Consider the following 21,479-nt stretch of genomic DNA (forward strand, 5'->3'; position numbering starts at 1 on the left):
TTAATTGAATAAGGTACTTATCCTGGTACCTCGTATTAACTGGGTTCCGGTTCATAGCTGGCGGAGCTACTTGCCAGAACACAGCTGATATGGGGCAGTGCCCCCACTGAATGCCAGGCATTCACACTGGCAATGACAGGCGTGATGGCCACTAGCTTTGTTTTGTTCCCAAAAGCAGATGCCATTTTAATATAGCTTTAAAATTACTAAGGTTTGGCAGTTATTTAATGGCTTTTATGTTACACACTTTCAATCAACAAGATTGTTTTATGCAAATTAGAGTAGTCGTAGGAATCTTTAACTGAGGAGTTGGATAATTTTTGTACAGACTCCACAGCCCTAGTGAATGGGGTGGGAAGGGGAGGGTGATCTGAGGGAACGTTGTCACAAGCCTAGCTCTTCCTGTCTGAAAAGGTGACTTTAGTCAAAAGTCACTTTTTGCAAGGAGTAACTACAGGTACTTCGGGGAACAAGGAGAGGAGCAGACAAAGCACAAAAGTATGTGGATCCAGCATGAACATACCTTTGAACTTACCTTGGGCAGCTTTGCCTCGGTCTGGCATTTTTTAAATAGACTCAACGCCAGACAGATCAGGCGCTAGAAATTAGGACTGCCAAGATTTCTATACAGTTCAATCTGAGCCTGATTACATTAGATGAAGCTATACTTCATGTCATCTCAATTAACAAAAGTTTCTAACTTGAGAACAGTAGCAACTGGTATACTTCATCATTTGTCAAACAAACAACTGATTATCCTTGATGTGTGGCCACCCTTATAAATGAATGATCAGACTGCAAGATGCAAAGGAATATTGCAGTTGCATTAGGAGAGATATTACACAAAACAGACCATGGGGATGCTGTATACTGAAAACTCCCCTTGCTACAAAATGTAACCAACAGGAAAAAGTTACACTCACCATTTCAGCTCCAACTGCATTATCATCCAGGACAGACACCCAGCTTACTGCCTCGGGACTATCATTGTATATCACCGCTTTGTGAATCTTTGATGTTCCAAAATAGACAGCTCCAAAGTGAATACATTTTAAAGACTTGCCAGACAGATCTAGTAATTCTAAAGACTGTTGGACAATATTCCCTTTAATCAGCAAGGACATTTCTTCACAACCTTGGAGTTTTACCCTGTGATAAAGCAGACAATTTAGAATTACATAAAAGAATACTATTTTCAAAACAGCTCAGGTTCTTTATCAAGCAGTTATTTAAACTTGTTTGCTATTGTCTGATGTACTAACTTATATAACATGATGTTTTTTGTTGGGAGAATAGACTTAAATAAAACCGCAGAAGCTTTTGTCCAGAGCTACTGTCAGTACAGTACAGGAAATAGTCCTGTAAGGAAGCCAGGAAAATACTGTGTTAGCATCCATCTTGAGCAGTGAAGCCAATTGCGACTCTAAAGACAAATATTGATTAAAAGCCTCAATCAGTTGGCTATGTACTGTATTTTCCACCGTATAAGATGCACTCTTTCTCCACCCAAAATGGGGAGAAAGTCCCTGCATCTTACACAGCGAATGCAGGGAATCCCAGACTTAAAGGGAAGATGACGTCGCGGTGGGTTAGGCGGTTCATATTGGCGTTCTTAAAGAGAATCTGTATTGTTAAAATCGCACAAAAGTAAACATACCAGTGCGTTAGGGGACATCTCCTATTACCCTCTGACACAATTTCGCCGCTCCTCGCCGCATTAAAAGTGGTTAAAAACAGTTTTAAAAAGTTTGTTTATAAACAAACAAAATGGCCACCAAAACAGGAAGTAAGTTGATGTACAGTATGTCCACACATAGAAAATACATCCATGCACAAGCAGGCTGTATACAGCATTCCTTTGGAATCTCAAGAGATCATTTGTGTGTTTCTTCCCCCCTGTTCTCATGCACTGAAGTTTAAGGCTGCTTGTTTCTTCCTGCAAACAGCTTTGCCCTTGTCTGTAATTCTTCAGTATGTGAAAGCCCAGCCAGCTCAGAGGACGATTTATCCAGCTTGTAAAAGATAAGAGAGAAGAGAGAAGCTGCTCTAATCCTAAATAACACACATGCAGTGTGCATAGAGGGGCCTGGAAGGGGGAGTTCATAGCAGAACCACAACACTGAAGAACTTGGCAGCCTTCCAGACACAGGCCGACAAGTCTGACAGGGGAAAGATACATTGATTTATTACAGAGACAGTGATAGTATAAAGTGCTGCAGTAAGCCAGAACACATTAGAATAGCTTTTTGAACGTGTAGGATGATAAAAAACAGGATGCAATTTTTGTTACGGAGTCTCTTTAAAGGGAAGGTTCGCGCAGACTATAAAAAACAAACTGCACTTACCTGGGGCTTCTTCCAGCTCCTGGCAGTCGATCGGTGCCCTCGCCACAGCTCCTCTCCCTCCTGGCGTCCAGCGGGGAAAAAGCCGACCTCGCTTCCGGGTCGGCTTCATGTGCGCTCCACGGCGCGGGTCACATGGTGTAAGCGACGTCATCTGGTCTCTACTGCACAGGCACAGTAGTCCTGCGCCTGCGCAGTAGAGACCTGATGACGTCCCTACACCACGTGACCCCCGCCGTGGAGCGCACAGAAGCCGACCTGGCGAGGTCAGCTTCTTCACCGCTGGATGCCGGGAGGGAGAGGAGCTGCGGCGAGGGCACCGATCTGCCAGGAGCTGGAAGAAGCCCCAGGTAAGTGCAGTTTGTTTTTTATAGTCTGCGTGAAATTTCCCTTTAAGAACGCCAATATGAACACCTTTAAGAATGCCAATATGAACCGCCTAACCCACTGTGACGTCAGGGACTCCCAGCACTGTGTCCCCCGTATGACTCTCGATCCACCGTGTAGCCTGCTCTGCCCCGTGTGTATGTATGAGAAGCAGCAGGTTGTCTCACCTCATCCATGGCTCCAGCAGGGAACACAGACCTCTCGTCTCTTTCATTGCTTCGCTAGTGATGGCTTCTGCTGATCGGGGGAGCCGGATACACATGGGAAGGGCATGTCTTATGTGTGTCTTATATGCAGGAACGTCTTAAATGGCGGCAAATACCATAGATTTTCTTGTTCAGTTTTTCGTAGGTTGTGTCACGGTCACTTAAGTGTCCAGGGAAGGCAGCGACTACAGACTGATGTCTGCAGGCGACCTGGTGTGCGTGGCAGGGCTCCTGGGGGTCTTGTTGCCTGTACCCATGAGCGTTATGCACGCTAGCATGGGCGTAGAGACGCGTGCATGTGAGTGCGGGCGTGCGTGCGCTCGTACTGGACGTCTGCGTGTGCATGTTTGGGATGGCGTTCGTGTTGCGTAGTACGCGTATTAACATACGCATGCGTGATGTGATGCGTACGTCACTTCCATCGAAAGGCCTATTTAACCTGGAAGAGAACCAACGATCAGTGCTGTAGTATTGCAGCTTGTCCGTCCGTGCTGTTTGTTGTATTCTCCTGTGCTTGATCCCTGAATCTGTCCTGTTCCTGGTATGCTTATCCTGACCCGGCTGACTACCTGCTCGGTTGCCGAACTCCCGCCTGTACGACTACCCGCTCTGTTACCGACCTCTGCCTGGCTGACTACCTGTTCTCTGCCTGTATCCAGATCTATCCTGCTGCAAAAGTCTGCTTGTGCAAACAAAACAATGAAGTTTCCAACTGAACAAATATCTTCTGGGGTTATGACTCTGACTTGCTTCAGAAACCACTCCTTCTGCAAGTTCATCATTCAACCCCCGTGGGAGAGCCAGGAAGTCCGTTTGGTCACGCTTCCCGACGTCACACCGGCTGTCTCGCTAGCGCTCCTGACACTTGTCTCCCACTGGTCCCTGTTCCAACTCCAGGGCCTGAGGGTGGTAAGTCGCAGGGAAGGCTGTCCTCTACAATTCTGCCACGCCTGCTCCAGGTACGTAGTTATTCTTGTGACAGGTTGCTTTTTCTCTCATCTGTACTATATACTGGTATGTAAACTATAGACTTGTTTTGATTTTTTTAACAATTATGCTTCATTGGTAATGGGGTTCAGGAATTCTGTTAGGAGTAAGCAACTAATTTATAACAGTGATAAACATTTCCTGAACAGCAGTTGCAAAGTCTAAGTGACACAATAGTGTGCAAGTGAGTATGGAGGCTGGCAGGTATCATACTATTTTGGCAGTTAAACTGCAGTTCAGGAAATGCTGTTGAAAACAAAGAAAACCCTGAGAACCCCCCATGAGGAGATGGACTGGCCCAAAACCATGCCCCTCTCTGAATACTTTGGGGTGTCTACTTTCCAAAATGGGGTCATTTGTGGAATGTGTTTACAGTCCTGGCATTTTAGGGGGTGCTAAATTGTAAGCAACCCTGTAAAGCCTAAAGGTGCACATAGGACTTTGGGCCCCTTAGCGCACCTAGGCTGCAAAAAGTGTCACGCATGTGGTATCGCCGTACTCAGGAGAAATAGTATAATGTGTTTTGGGGTGTATTTTTACACATACCCATGCTGGGTGGGAGAAATATCTCTATAATATATCTCTATAATATATCTCTATAATAAAAAATATTGTTTAAATGACATCTGTAACTTTTTTTCATCAGGTCTTTCTGCTCTGTTGATACTGTCTTTAACTTTAGTCCCCCCATTAATTTCTGTAGAACCTGGAGGGCAGGGCCGGGCCGAGGCATAGGCTGGAGAGGCTCCAGCCTCAGGGCGCAGTGTAGGAGGGGGCGCACAATTCATTCAGCTGTCATTCCTAATTGTGTTTGAAGCAGAAAGAAATAAGAAAAGGGGATACATGGCAGTGACTGCAAGCCATATAACTAGATATTAAGGTGTTGGGGAGGTTGTGGGCCCTGTGGCACCTCTTAGTCTAATAGCAATCAGTGAGTGACAGCTGGGGTGGCAGGGATGAAGGGGCGCACTTTGGTGTCTCAGCCTTGGGTGCTGGAGGACCTTGTCCCGCCTCTGCTGGAGGGTGCCAGACAGGGTGACAATGACATTAGATCCGCTGTCACCATCCACAGCATAGTTCCCTTGTTCACAGTGTATCCATTGTACATACCCTGTATTGGACATGTCACATAAAGCATGCTACTACGGCATGTCTAACCTTTGCCCATTATCCACAAAAACATACAGGTTGGAACTTTGCGTTCCGTCACTGCAACGGACACAATGCACTAGACTCAATGGATATATTGGCATATGTCTGTAAAGATCCAACGTCTAACAAAGGATCTGTCAACATGTCTGTTGGTTTTTTGAGGCCTGTTCCAGGAATCCCAATGTTTTTGACCGTAGTATGAACCTAACCTTCCACCTGTTACTCATGGATCAGTTCTGCATAAATGAAAACTGTTCATGGCATGATACATTGATAGGCTTTACATCTCAGTTAAATGCTTTTCTGCTAGCAGCAGAACAGCATTTGGCAACCTTCGGGCGATTCCTGTAGTTTGGCAAATGCATTTTGTTTTGACCCCAGCAGGGGGACACGGAAGTGCCATGGTTAGCCGATCCTGGATGCTACATGTAAAGATCAGGATAAAACAAAACAAGGGGATAAAACAAGGGAAGAGTGCAGCATTTTTTTTTTTTTTACATCAGTTCAGTGCCAGTCTGAACCGGCCCTAAAGCTTGCAATGTAGCGAGTAAAAAATTCTGATGGTAGCCCTAACTGCAGTACACACAAGTTCCTCGTACATTCATTCAATGTAACCTTACTGAGCAGCGTTTAAATAAAGTAGGGGTAGGGAACCTATGGCTCGGGAGCCATATGTGGCTCTTTTGATGGCTACATCTGGCTCATAGTTAGAGGTTGATTAACTAAACTACACTGCTCAATAAGTGCAGCTTAGTGTGGCAGCACAGGTAAAATTTTCAAAATAGGCACACTACTGCTGTAACATGCACTACTAACTTGCTCGCGCTCCCTCCAAAATGAACAGCTGCTCCAATTGTCCCACTCTGGACCCTGTCAGGTCCAGTGACTTAGCAGGAAAAGATCCCAGCACTTTGACTCAATAGGCTGCCTGTCACTTGACAGGCAGCCTATTGGGCCAAAGTGTGGGGATCTCGTCCTACAAAGTGAATCAACCCCCAAGTCAGCTAGCTAACTGTACAAGCTGTTAGTCGCTATTTCTCCTGTCTGGCTCTTGGAGAAATTGATGATGTTAATGAAACCCAAGAGAAGCTGAAGACATGTTTGACACTTCCGCTGCCTGGTGGATCAACTGTATACACATCACCATGGCAACAGACGTGAGCCCTCTGCTGGGCATGCACACTGTCCCAGTTTTAAACATGGCTCTCACAGAATTACATTTTAAAATATGTGGCGTGTATGACTCTCTCAGCCAAAAAGGTCCTGATCCCTGAAATAAAGGGTTCTTCACAACAACTTAACACACGAGCATAACCTAAGAAAGCCACAAACATTTCCTCATATAAGTATAGCACTCATCTATAATAATGGTTTACATAGGAAATGCAGTGCCGTGCTGACGCCAACAAAAGCTTTATAAAGTGATATATGTGCACAGTACAATCGTACACAACCCAAGGAAATATGTGGAAAAAAAAAAGGCAAACATGGGGATTAGGAGCGAAGGTACAATTGCAGAAATTGTGATGTTTCAATTCAGCCAACCAAAGGCATAATTTATTCTTACTATTGTGGAAAGTCTATTCAGTTATTACAAACCAACAGGGCTTTTTCTTTGTCACCTTCACAATCCTATTTATTATTACTGCTAGACATGACAAAAAGAATAACAATGCTTGTGAAACCGTAAAGGGAAAAAAATAAGCAAAGGTTTAGGAAACTGTAATTATTATTCTAATCATAAAGGGTGGAAACATAACTAAAAGGAGATGGGCTGTAAATGTTGTTGAACTCCAGAGGTTTAGACAGCTTTATTGTGGCCACAGAGTTTATCCTCAGCACCAAACAATGCAACCATCATCGGAGCAGTTGAAAAGGGTGCAAGGGGCGTCCTGTTTAAAGTGTGCCCACTATGCAAATTGCATCTATAAATAACGCAACCACACAGGAAGCATTTGGGGGGGGGGGAGGGTTAGGACAGTTGCCCACCAGGGGCTGGTTAAGGGTTAGGCACCTCGAGGAAGGGGGTGAAAGGTTAGGCCCTTTTTTCACTAGTGCACTGCGGTTACGCTTCCCTGCCACATTCCCGCCACAAGCTCCATGTAAGTCTATGGAGATTTTCTGTTACGGTGGTGCGCTGTTGACCACTCCACTGAGGTGAGAGAACCCTGAGAGTGCAGAGTCTAAGTGCCCACGGGTGTTCACCAGAGCGCCCCGCAAGGGACGATGGACTTTCAGCTGCCTATTGTTCACCAGGTTGCACTCCAGAATTCCCCGACAGTGGATAGGAGAACAGGGGACACCCCGATGTGGAGGTGAGTCTTGAAATGTCTCCGAGTGGCAGATAAAAGGAGGATGTAGTGGTTAAACAATCCGGGTCGGAGGCAGGCAGCACAGTTGCAGAACGTTTAGGCAATACGGGTCAGAGGCAGGCAGCACAGTTGCAGAACGTTTAGGCAATCCGGGTCAGAGGCAGGCAGCACAGTTGCAGAACGTTTAGGCAATCCGGGTCAGAGGCAGGCAGCACAGTTGCAGAACGTTTAGGCAATCCGGGTCAGAGGCAGGCAGCACAGTTGCAGAACGTTTAGGCAATCCGGGTCAGAGGCAGGCAGCAAAGGGTCAAGACGGGTAATAATCCGGGTCAGGGCTGGCAGCAGACAGGGAGGTCTAGAAACAAGCCGAGGTCAAACCAGAGGAGTGGAGATCAAGAGTAGTCAGGACAATCCGGGTCAGCAACAGGAGATCAGACAATACACAACAGGACTGGCGAACAGACACACTAGCTGACAGACAGATCAGCGCAGAGTGCTGTGAACAGCTGCCTTTTATACTGCAGGGGGGCCGGCTCTGGGATTGACTTTGGCGCCATGCATGCGTCATCACGTACGCCTGCCGCCGCGCACGCGTACAACATGCCAGACGCCGCTTCCGCCCAGTTCTGCACGCATCTCCTGGCAACAGAGACCAAACCATCGCCAAAGACGCATGCGCACAAACAGATGCTTCCGCCCAGAGCCCGACCCGGAAGTGCGACCCGCGGCAAACCACGGCGCTCCGATTCCCCCGCAGCAATCCGGCACGGCTGCACGGAGGATACCTCAAGGACCCCCAGACCAGGTGAGATCATTGCCGCATGACCCTGACATTTTCACACTTCACGTGATGGGACATGGTCCGCCAGAAGTATCCAAATCGTTGCATTCCCGACGCAAAGTTTGCAGCGCATTGCCACGTGATCCGTGCCTACCGAACAGATTATGCAAAAATGCAAGTCAATGGGTGATGTGTTAACGACAGAAGTGTGGTGTGATGTGGCGCGCATGCGCAAACGGACAGGAGTCTCAGTGACGTACTTCCTGCCAATCACCAGCTGGGGGCGAGCATAGGCATATGATCCTGTTGCCACACGATGGCGCAGGGTCAAATGAAGGCTGGTTTCTGTGGTGCGATGCAGTGCTTGCACTGCATAGCACAACTACTAATAGGTGTGAAACTAGCCTAAGACACCACTAGGGAGGAGGTTAAGTATTAGGTGCCCTCATGGAGGAGATTAAGTGTTGGGCACCACAGAGGAGGGTTTTGTGTAAGAGTAGGGAGGTGTTAGGTCATAGCAAAATATGGGTAAATATTACCGTTATTTTACTATTTGAAAGAATAAAGCTCTGTGTGTAACCCTTCCAATGCTGGTCTAGTAAAAAAAAATAGCTGGTTGCATATAATATGCTGTAAATAATGTTTTAGAGCAAAGTTGAAATGCAGGGTTATATTCCGCTTTAAAAGGTTCAATTGACAGCAGACAGAGCTAGAAATCCAACACTGCTTTCACCATTTATTGTTGCACAGTCAGGGCCAGCGCTACCATAGAGGCAAAGGGGCAATTGCCCCTGGGCCCCAGAGCTTGTAGGGGCCCCCAGTGGCTACAAGAGGAAAATAAAATTTTCAAAATGACCTTATAGTTTTTGAGAAAATCAATTTTAAAGTTTCAAAGGAAAAAAAAAAATCACATTTAAAAACCGCCGAATTTAAAGGTTAATAGCAAATCCACCTTAAGTGCTAGAAACCCTACATTTGCAGGATATGTTAAGAAGATCATTGGGAATAAGAGGAAAAAACAATTTTTCAAAAAGACCTTATAGTTTTTGAGAAAATTGATTTTAAAGTTTCAAAGGAAAAAAGTATACTTTTAAATGCGGTAAATGTTACTTTTAGTAGCAAACCTAACCGTAGTGTTATTTTACATGTATCAAAACAAAGAGCAATACATTTCCTGACAGGGTTTCCAGGGGGTCCATACGCAGCCGCAGCGCTTTGGCCAGGGATCGCTATACAGCCGCAATATGGCTGTATGAAGATCCCTGGCATTTTTTCCTATTTTCCCAATTTTTTTTTTAATGTTTAGAGTGTGGGAATTTTTTTAAATAAAAAATTATGTGGGGTCCCCCCTCCTGAAACTTTTTAACCCCTTGTCCCCCATGCAGGCTGGGATAGCCAGAATGTGGAGCTCCGACCGATTGGGGCTTCACACCCTGACTATACCAGCTGTAAAAAAGGTCCCGTAATGCCGATTTTTGTTCCGGGGTATCTGTTGGGGGGCCCCCCAGGTTTATTTTGCCCTGGGACCCCATTGTTGCTTAAACCGGCCCTGTGCACAGTATGCATTTAAGCTACACATTCATCTGTGGTTATGCAGATAAAAGGATCAATCATTGAGGCTTGGAGATGGTGAGTACTAGGTGGGACATGCCTGATGGCCGTTTCGTCTCCTAGAAACGGCCATTAGGCATGTCCTAAAACTTATATCTAAAATTCCTTTTATAAATCGTCAACATTCAGTTAACTCCAGGGTACTTATCTGGCTTTTAGTTCTCACGCTGCAAATACCAAATATTGCAACCTTCAATAAATGAAATGCAGCTGCTTTGTTAAATGTTGTTGTAAGGGTAAGGGTATCGTTAGGCTTGAAATAAGGTTTAGAGCTAGAGAAGTGCATTATTATTATTATTATTATTATTATTGATTTATAAAGCGCCAACTTATTCCGTGGCGCTGTACAAAGTAAGAAACAAACATGGGGTACATAATAATACAGACAATGGTGTACACCAATATACAAGATACATAATCAGTGACAAAATACAAAGAATGATACAAAATACAAATTATTGAATTGGTAATGACAGTGATAAAATTAACAGGATGAATAAAATGTATAATGGTTACCAAGACACAAAAGGGGGAGAGAGCCCTGCCCTTGCGAGCTTACAATCTAAAGGGAATGGGGGGAAACAAGAGGAGGGGTAGTATGCAGCAAATATATAGAGGCTTTGTGTTTTAGGATACCTAGTAGGAGTGCAATTTGGTCTTAGTACAAAGGGAAGTGGCCTAAGGTAGAGCATATGCTTGTCGGAACAAGTGTGTTTTTAGAGAGCGTTTAAAGGTAGCAAAGGTTGGCGAGTGACGGATGTGTTGTGGGAGGGCATTCCAGAGGAGGGGTGAAGCGCGTGCGAAGTCTTGTAAACGTGAATGTGAGGAGTTGATTCTAGAGGAGGACTGTAAGGCTTGGTGGTGTATTCTCCACAGTCAGCATGCAACGCATGAGCTGACGTGGAGGAGGTACACACACTAGCACCAGGAAACAGGCTATCCCTAGTATAGTGGAGGGGAGGACTGACTCCAATAGGAGATTGTGGCGCACAGAGCCGGTGCAGATCTGACAGCCACAAACAATGCTTTCGTAATAACGTCTCAGCGCAAAGTAGCGCTGAGCGCACAAACCAGAACTGAGGAGATCAGGACAGGTAGACAGAATGAACGCTTGCTAGCTAGCGGCTACTTAGCGACAGCAAGCGTCCAAAACCAGACAGACTGGAATGAGGCAGCCAATGCGCTGCGGCGATGGCGTGCCTCACAAAGACAGGACAGGACAGTCAGAAAATAGCAGGATTAAGATAGATAAACGTAACACAGATAAATATACAATAAGTATGTTTTCCTAGCGTATTACAATTACAGCTATCAATGAAACTATTTGTAACGTCTGACTAACATATGTATATATCGGCAATGAACCGATATATGACATAAGCAGGAACGCTGACTAGGAATGGAGTAACACAGGGAACAGGACTCAGAAGGATTCGCTATCTCTTCGCAGAGATGAACGCAATCCACAAACGGTAACAGAACAGGATTCAGAAGGATTCGTTATCCCTTCGCAGAGATGAACGCAATCCACAAACAGTAACAGAACAGGATTCAGAAGGATTCGTTATCTCTTCGCAGAGATGAACGCAATCCACAAACAGGAACAGGAACAGGATAACTAGCTCAGCACGGGTGTTCACGGTACGCGCAAACTACCAAAACGTGCTGGAAAACTGACTAACTGAACACAGGATATAAACAGTTCGTGTACGTATACATCAGCGACACTGATGTATCACGTAACACAAATACAAGGAAAATAATAAACGTGCTGGTATGCATATATATTGGCAATGAACCAATATATGATGCAAAGACCAGCAAAGTATCTTTAACAAGAAACACGATCGGGGGCTAAAGCGACAGCAAGGCAGGCTTAAGCTGAAGCTATGAAAACCCAAGGAAACCCTGCAGGAAGCAGATCTTTATACTGAGGTCATCCAATGGGAGCAGACATGCAGATTCCCACACAGGTGAATGATAATCAGTCACAAGCTGACAGCAGGGAAAGACAGACAAAGCTATGCAACTTGCATGGAAATAGATCAGAACTGCCTGAGCTGCAGCACTACTTCCAGCAATAGCTGCTGCAGCAGCGATCATTACAGTACCCCCGCCTTTAAAAGTGGATTCCAGACGCTTTTCAAAACTGAAATTTCCAACAAAACAGTCTGACTGATAATTCATGATGACCGGGACAGCCCGGCAAGACCGAATTCCAGAATCAGTCCCCACAAGACTGGACCCATCAGAACCAGAACCTACAGAACCATGCCCATCAGTACTACAAGCCCCAGTGTGACACCCATCAGAACCATGATTTCCAGAAGAAAGCCCTCCGAAACTCCCTGAGCGATACCCACCGCCTTCCAGGAACAGTTCAGAAACGCCAAAGCCTTTGCAATGCCCACCGGTACTGTCTTTACCAACACAAAACCCACTGTTGAACCAGTCCAAGGCACCAGGACAAGTTTTCTCAGAGACCTCCCAGAACACCTTGAAGCTCCAAAGAGATCCCCATAGGTCAGAATGCCCCTTAGGCTCACATGGAGAACTATCAAGAACCCCTATGGAACCTAGGGCAATTCCCGAGTCAGGGCCACAAGGACAAACATCAATATCAGGGCTTTCAGGGACCAGAACCATCTCTGGGCATGCAGGCAGACTGGCAATATCAGAACGTGTTCCCACTAAGGAAGCATCAGAGCACGCTAACACCTTAGACACACTTGGGCATTCTGGCACACAAAGAACATCTGGGCACACCGGCACAAGAGAAACCTCTGGGCATGTCAAGGAACTGTGAGCCTCAGGGTCAGCCAAGACAGGACCAAAACCAGGACTGGCCAAAAAAAAATCATCATGACTAAACTTCGCAACTACTGGACTTTTACACGAGAATGCTGGATCAGACTTAGATGTCGCTGATTCCAGCAAAGTCAGTAACAAATCAGATTCAGGGGCACTAACAAGACAGGACAAATCTTCTGATGTATGCACTGAACCAGACAGGGACTCCACAACTACCTCTGGACTGGACAGAGACTCATTTAATACACTGGATTGGAGCTCATGAGGCGCTGCAGAACAAGTCAGTATTGCAGCAGCCCCCACTGGACTAGGCAAAACTGAGGAATTCCCTGGACAGGAAGGGGACTCTGGAACCTCTGCCACAGCGGCCAGAGAACCAGAATCTTTCAGGATACAGGGCTGGGTTTCAGGAACACTCATCAGACCGGACTGAAATTCTGAGATTTCTATTATTTTGACCAGAGAATCAGAATTATCCATGTTACAGGGCAAGACTTCTGAAACATTCAGAGGACAGGGCTGGAGTTCCTCGGCTGTTACAACACTGGAGAGGGACTCAACAACATTGGTTAAATCAGACTGTGTACAGGACAAGGTATCTGACACACTTGCTGACGAGGACAATATTTCAATGGCTTCTGCTTTGCTGGGCAGAAACTCATCAAGTTTTATTAGAGCAGACTGTAATTCCAAAACAGCTGCTAGACAAGTGAATATTACTGCAACACCAACTGAGGTAAGCAGTGCTTCAGCCTCCTCTTTAAACAAAATATAACTTAGTTGGAGTGCCCAGGTTGAAACAGGAGTCGCTTGGAGATCAGGATTGGTCAGGAACCTGGCACATTCAGAGAAAAACTCATTTTCTGTTTCAGAGCTAAGTTCTTCAAATTTCTTAAAGGAACAGGAACCATAATTAACAGTGTCATACTTTCTGGGAATCCCCCCCACAATGGGGATTGGTAATGGGGTTTTCATAATGTAAGGCTTGGTGGTGTATTCTCCACAGTCAGCATGCAACGCATGAGCTGACGTGGAGGAGGTACACACACTAGCACCAGGAAACAGGCTATCCCTAGTATAGTGGAGGGGAGGACTGACTCCAATAGGAGATTGTGGCGCACAGAGCCGGTGCAGATCTGACAGCCACAAACAATGCTTTCGTAATAACGTCTCAGCGCAAAGTAGCGCTGAGCGCACAAACCAGAACTGAGGAGATCAGGACAGGTAGACAGAATGAACGCTTGCTAGCTAGCGGCTACTTAGCGACAGCAAGCGTCCAAAACCAGACAGACTGGAATGAGGCAGCCAATGCGCTGCGGCGATGGCGTGCCTCACAAAGACAGGACAGGACAGTCAGAAAATAGCAGGATTAAGATAGATAAACGTAACACAGATAAATATACAATAAGTATGTTTTCCTAGCGTATTACAATTACAGCTATCAATGAAACTATTTGTAACGTCTGACTAACATATGTATATATCGGCAATGAACCGATATATGACATAAGCAGGAACGCTGACTAGGACTAGAGTAATACAGGGAACAGGACTCAGAAGGATTCGCTATCTCTTCGCAGAGATGAACGCAATCCACAAACGGTAACAGAACAGGATTCAGAAGGATTCGTTATCCCTTCGCAGAGATGAACGCAATCCACAAACAGTAACAGAACAGGATTCAGAAGGATTCGTTATCTCTTCGCAGAGATGAACGCAATCCACAAACAGGAACAGGAACAGGATAACTAGCTCAGCACGGGTGTTCACGGTACGCGCAAACTACCAAAACGTGCTGGAAAACTGACTAACTGAACACAGGATATAAACAGTTCGTGTACGTATACATCAGCGACACTGATGTATCACGTAACACAAATACAAGGAAAATAATAAACGTGCTGGTATGCATATATATTGGCAATGAACCAATATATGATGCAAAGACCAGCAAAGTATCTTTAACAAGAAACACGATCGGGGGCTAAAGCGACAGCAAGGCAGGCTTAAGCTGAAGCTATGAAAACCCAAGGAAACCCTGCAGGAAGCAGATCTTTATACTGAGGTCATCCAATGGGAGCAGACATGCAGATTCCCACACAGGTGAATGATAATCAGTCACAAGCTGACAGCAGGGAAAGACAGACAAAGCTATGCAACTTGCATGGAAATAGATCAGAACTGCCTGAGCTGCAGCACTACTTCCAGCAATAGCTGCTGCAGCAGCGATCATTACAAGGACAACAGAAGATCATGTGCCGATCTGAGATTGCGATTGGGTTTGTATCTGGAGATTAATGAGGGTATGTACCGGGGGGAGAGATCGTGGAGAGCTTTGTAGGTTAGGGTTAGGAGTTTGAACTGAATCCTCTGGTTAATTGGCAGCCAGTGAAGAGCTTGACAAAGAGGGTCGGCAGAGGAAGATCGAGAAGAGAGATGAATGAGACGAGCAGCTGAGTTCAGTACTGACTGGAGCGGGGCCAGTTTGTTAGACGGTAGTCCACAAAGTAGTACGTTGCAGTAGTCCAGACGAGAAATTATGAGAGCATGTATTAACATTTTAGTTGTGTCTTGAGTGAGAAAGGGACGGATGCGAGATATGTTTTTGAGTTGGAGATGGCAGGAGCTGGTTATGGAGTGAACATGAGGAATAAAAGAGAGAGATGAATCGAATATCACCCCCAAGCACCGAGCTTTGGGAACTGAAGTTATGGGAGTGTTATTAACATTTATTGTTACTTCAGGCAGGGAGGTGGACAGAGACGGTGGAAAAATTATTAGTTCCGTTTTACTCATGTTAAGTTTTAGGAAGCGAGAGGACATGAAGGAGGATATAGCAGACAAGCAGTCAGGAACACGTTTAAGGAGGGAGTTAAGGTCTGGGGCAGAGAGGTACAGTTGTGTATGGATAGTGCATTAATGCTATGAATCTTTATAAAGTTAAATGTTAATATTTGCTCACTTACTTAGCCGTTTCCTGTATGTTGGTTGGAGTATCTGCACAGAGTTCCAATTTTATGAACTGCTTTGTCCTTGGATCCACTATTCCACTGCTTGGGGTTATAGTAATGGGCTTGCTTCCACTGTATTTAATTTTGAAAGTACCTAATAAGATTTAAAAAGCATCAAAATAACAATGTGAAGGAATATTATAATTATATAGTATTGGTGCTTTATACATCATAATGATTTCCTGGAAAACATTAAACCAATGCAAATCTCTGAAAACAAACAAAGTACTCTTACAGAGGTGAGCTTACATGGCTTAGTAAGTTACCTCATACAGAGCATATAACAGCAAGCAATAATGAAACAAGCAACACACACCAAAACTTTTTTCATTCTTGGCAGCAAAGACCATTAGGCTTGAAAAGAGGAGGCGAGCCGATAAGCCAAAAGCTTGACCGGATTTGAATTAAGTGGTTGTCAAGTATTCCACTACATACAAAAATGTCTGATGTAATCTGGAGTCCTTGGATCACATTCACGTTCGCAATCCTGAGTACATGCACATGTAAACTGCCACTATCCAACCCCTTCCAACTGCTTGGGGGTTTGAAGATGGTGCCTTCAAACATCTATCACAAACTCTTCCATAAATACTCATACATTTCAGTGGAGAAGTGGCTAACCTGATGTTGACTGCTATGTTAAATTTTTATCAGTTGTCATTTTAAAGTGATTCTGTAATGTGTTTCTTAAACAGTAGTAAACGCTTGTATATTGGCCAACAGCTTCTGTCACTTATTGAATCTGCCAGTGATCTACTGACCTTCATCTTGTGGAGAAATACAGTTTAACAATTAATCAAAAAAGTGGTTCATTGGTGGTACATTTTTATCAGTGGGCCTGTTAAGGATATAGTGGGGGAACCAACAGCTGCATAGTTTTGTACTGCTTTGCAGGCCAGTTACATTCACATCCAGATAAAATTGTGGAATGTTATGTTGTCAACTGCTATTTCATGATCAATTTTAAACATAGGCATAATCAATTTTTTGCAGAAAAAGCCAATAATAATTGGTGTACGACTAGCATAATTCTGATCCTTTAGCTGTTATGTTTTGAATAACTTGACTAAAAGATAGTTTGGTCAGCTATGTAGAAGGCAGCCAGAGAAAACTGCAAGAATTGCCAATTGTGTTAGCTACCTGTATTTAGCCATATGAAAACCAGCCGAACCAAGCACTAGAAGAAGAAGACCACAGAAGGAGAGTATCGGCTAGGGTTACAGGTTAAGGCTAGGCATTGTTTTATCAGTACTAAAGAATAAGTAGCAGAAGGTTACGTTTAATCGTTGGTATGAAATTAGGAGATCAGGGTGGAGGCATTTAGGGAGGGTTTTGCTATGGTGAACATAGAAGGAGTTAGGATTAGAGGTCAAACAATGGAAATTAGGGGAAGGGGTTTACATTGAAGGAGAAGACAGGGTTAGGCATTAGCAAAGACATTATTCAGGAAAAAAACGATTGATGGGGAACAGCATTAAAAACTCCAATGATAGTACAGTTGTCAAGTAAATAGCAGAATAATCGGTAAAACAGCACATTTTTCAAATATTCTAATTGGCATCATCTGGTGCCAAAATGATAGCCTGTTATAAACATACACTACGTTTAGTATGCAATAAAAAAAAAGTGTTTAGCATGCAATAATAAAAACAAGTTTAGAAGAGTAAAAGACTTATTTGCAAAGTATGGTTGATTAGATTTTCGTCATTTTATTATTATCACATACAACGTTACGATAGCCAAGTACTGATGTACTATTATCATTATGCAAACCTCTAAAACCTCCTCCTCCTCCTCCTCCTCCTCCTCTCTCTCTCTCTCTCTCTCTCTCTCTCTCTCTCTCTCTCTCTCTCTCTCTCTCTCTCTCTCTCTCTCTCTCTCTCTCTCCAGAGATCTGTAGTATTTCAAAACCATACTCACATTCATGACATGTCCAGGGATCAAACCCAGGCCAACCACATGGAAGACAGCTATGCTCACCACCATACCACCAAACACACACTAAATAAACTGCTAACCTAAATCTTACTTGTAGACAGTCATATGAGACACATGCTGGGTGCAGGGCTTTGTGATTGGACCATGCGATAGAGTGAGGTGCAAAAATGAAATCATGCCTAGCAGAGGATGGTTTCACAGTGCTAAATGCTAGGCTGGCTGTGGTGCAATTGGTTAGTGTGTCTGGCTGGTAACAGCAAGGTTACAGGTTCAATTCCATCCAGGCATGTCTTTTCCTTTTGCGTTCAACAGTTGTCCAAACAGAGCCAACAGAGCCCCAGATAGCCATGTAGAGTTAGGTCACAGCTAGCCTGGCTGTGGTGCAATTGGTTAGTGTGTCTGGCTGGTAACAGCAAGGTTACAGGTTCGATTCCATCCAGGCATGTCTTTTCCTTTTGCGTTCAACAGTTGTCCAAACAGAGCCAACAGAGCCCCAGATAGCCATGTAGAGTTAGGTCACAGCTAGCCTGGCTGTGGTGCAATTGGTTAGTGTGTCTGGCTGGTAACAGCAAGGTTACAGGTTCGATTCCATCCAGGCATGTCTTTTCCTTTTGCGTTCAACAGTTGTCCAAACAGAGCCAACAGAGCCCCAGATAGCCATGTAGAGTTAGGTCACAGCTAGCCTGGCTGTGGTGCAATTGGTTAGTGTGTCTGGCTGGTAACAGCAAGGTTACAGGTTTGATTCCATCCAGGCATGTCTTTTCCTTTTGCGTGCGCGCGCTGCGCCATTGAACCCCATGGGGTATTTTGCGTGCGTAAAACTTTACGCATGCAAAACTTTGTGCTCGGTGTTTGGACAACTGTTGAACTCAAAAGGAAAAGACATGCCTGGATGGAATCGAACCTGTAACCTTGCTGTTACCAGCCAGACACACTAACCAATTGCACCACAGCCAGGCTAGCTGTGACCTAACTCTACATGGCTATCTGGGGCTCTGTTGGCTCTGTTTGGACAACTGTTGAACGCAAAAGGAAAAGACATGCCTGGATGGAATTGAACCTGTAACCTTGCTGTTACCAGCCAGACACACTAACCAATTGCACCACAGCCAGCCTAGCATTTAGCACTGTGAAACCATCCTCTGCTAGGCATGATTTCATTTTTGCACCTCACTCTATCGCATGGTCCAATCACAAAGCCCTGCACCCAGCATGTGTCTCATATGACTGTCTACAAGTAAGATTTAGGTTAGCAGTTTATTTAGTGTGTGTTTGGTGGTATGGTGGTGAGCATAGCTGTCTTCCATGTGGTTGGCCTGGGTTTGATCCCTGGACATGTCATGAATGTGAGTATGGTTTTGAAATACTACAGATCTCTGGAGAGAGAGAGAGAGAGAGAGAGAGAGGAGGAGGAGGAGGAGGAGGAGGAGGAGGAGGAGGAGGAGGAGGAGGAGGAGGAGCTGGCTGGCTGTGCTATTCATTTTAGGCATCTAGAGGGATAGAAACCCTTACAAACCTGAAAAAGTAAAATTTCGGTTGGAGACACGAAATTCGTCATTACGGGAGTGAAATTTCGATTACGAAATTGTAAATTACGATTTGAAAATTAATTACGAAATTACGAATTTGGGTCGTAATGTTAAATTTCGCATTCGTAATAAAAGCAGTTCGAAATTTCGAAAATTTCGGCTCATCTCTAGCTATATGATTGTTGTTTACTCTGGGTTTCCAATGGATACATTCTAGATGTGCAAATGTTCAAGATTTCAGGTACTTTACCCTAAAGGTTTTCATGGTGGGAATGCATATTATAATGTTTATTTAAGACTAGTTCAATTAAATAGCAAAACAATTGGTAAACAGTAATTTTAAGAGACTCTAACCAAATTTTCAGCCTTATTTCTTCTATAATATAAGTTCCTATAACTTTTCCAATGTGGTCTGGATTACTGCAGCCTTTTCTAGTTGCACTGTCTTTCTAATATATGTAATCTTTTCTTTGTCAAGCTTTGTCGACCCAGGGAGGAATGGGTTGTCTCTGTAGTAATGAATACAAGTTATGCACGCCCCCTGCATCTGTGTGCTTTGTTTATTTCTCACAGACAGCTTGGCTGTTTGTGAGGCTGAGGGGGGAAGGGAGCTGCCTGTCACATGCTGAGAAACTGTGAGAATCCCAGACTAGAGTGCAGATAATTCACTATGTAATAAAAACATTATATATATATATATATATATATATATATATATATATATATATATATATAACTAATCGGGGCTGGGTGCTGGATGGGAGGTATGTTTCCCCACTATTTGGACTATGGTCCCTTTAAGAACCATATGTGTGCCTGGAATGGAGTCCAGGAATTGTTTGGCAGCAAGCCAGTTTCTGCCTGTTTATTTCCAAGGCCGGACTCCTGGAATGGGAGAGAAGTAAGAGCAGTCCTTCCCATTCCGCCCAGGTACACACCTGTTTTTTGGGGGAGCTGAGGAAACTCTACCAACAATTTGCATACAAGTAACTGCTCACATGCAGTCTGGGTGGAGTTGATGTGGAAAGGCATGTGTGTTGCTGAGCTCCTGCCAAGTCTGTTTGGAGACATTGCTGAAAGCCAAACCATACTTTGGACTGCTGTTTGTATGGTTTTGGCCTAAGGAAAAGGAACTGTATTTGTATAAGCTGGACTTTTACTACTGCTATGGACCTATGGACTACAAAGCTGAACTAAGCTTCCATTTACTTTCCAAGCTATGCTGAAGTAAAGCGGTTTATGTTACTGCTGCAAATAAATGGACTTTTGTTTTATACAACTGTGTACTGCGTGCTGTGACCCCTCTAAACTGGACTATAAAATAAATATATTATATCTATCTATCTATCTATCTCAGGCATGGGCAAACTCGGCCCTCCAGCTGTTACAGAACTACAAGTCCCACAATGCATTTGCCCTTATGAGTCAAGACTGTGGCTGTCAGACTCCTGCAATGCATTGTGGGACTTGTAGTTCCTTGACAGCTGGAGGGCCAAGTTTGCCCATGCCTGATCTATCTACACACGTACACATATACACACACACACGCATCACTTCCTGGTTAGCGGCCATGTTTTTTGTTTGTAAACAATGCCTAAAGCTGGTGATTAACCACCTTGGCGTTCAATTTCCCCAGGATTTCAGTGCTTTTAATTAGTGTTTCAATTAATTTCCAATAATTTGCAACCATTTTTTTTTATATTGAATTCAATACAGGTTATTGTATTGAATTCAATACAAAAAAAAAATATGTGTTTGCTGCGAGAGGTTGAGGACGCAGTGTGACCTTGGTGTCATAAATGCCGATTGATGGGGGACATGTGATCGCCGAGGGAGAAGCAAAATCCGCCAACGGACATGGAAGAAGGCACTTGGGAAGCTATCAGAGGTACGCAACGAGGAATCAGCACACCAATGGTGAGTATAAGACCCAGATGTATAGCCAGGTATATAGTGAGCCAGGTGTTTAGCCAGATTTATAGGTAGACAGCCCGTTGAGTAACTAGATCTACTCACCCGAGAGCTCTCTCCAGCGACGGTTTCAACTGCACTTCCTCTTTCATCACCAAGTCTCGTTCTCTATACAGTTACATTACGAGAATTGGTGATGTCACCAAGCCTCGTAATGTATATGTTCAGAGAGCGGGACTTCTGAGATCGAGGAGGGTGTGCGCCGTAGCTGTTGCTGAAGAGAGCCCCTGGGTGAGTAGATCTATTTAATCAACGGGCTGTGACGGGGAGGGGGGAGGAGGGGGATAGGCCATCCACACACTGCACAGAAGGGGGATCCCCCTGCCCGCACAGAAGGGGATCCCCCTGCCAGCACAGCCACCGCATAGAAGGGGGAACCCCCGCACATTCTCTGCCCACCGATCCGCTGCCCAGGGATTTCCTAGGGTGGCTGGATGCTTG

The 21,479-nt window shown here is 44.7% G+C and overlaps 1 protein-coding gene across 1 annotated transcript in view; it reads right to left on the reverse strand.

The window, feature by feature from the left end:
• Positions 1 to 21,479, reverse strand: part of CFAP47 (cilia and flagella associated protein 47) — a 730,879-nt gene that overhangs the window by 670,775 nt on the left and 38,625 nt on the right. The window contains exons 5-6 of the mRNA XM_068268343.1: positions 15,556 to 15,694; positions 924 to 1,149 (exon numbers count right to left, since the gene is read on the reverse strand). Of these exons, the coding sequence (XP_068124444.1) occupies positions 924 to 1,149; positions 15,556 to 15,694 (365 nt within the window). The remainder of the gene's footprint in view (positions 1 to 923; positions 1,150 to 15,555; positions 15,695 to 21,479) is intronic.

This window comes from Hyperolius riggenbachi, chromosome 2, assembly GCF_040937935.1.
Source record: "Hyperolius riggenbachi isolate aHypRig1 chromosome 2, aHypRig1.pri, whole genome shotgun sequence".
Classification (NCBI taxonomy): domain Eukaryota; kingdom Metazoa; phylum Chordata; class Amphibia; order Anura; family Hyperoliidae; genus Hyperolius; species Hyperolius riggenbachi.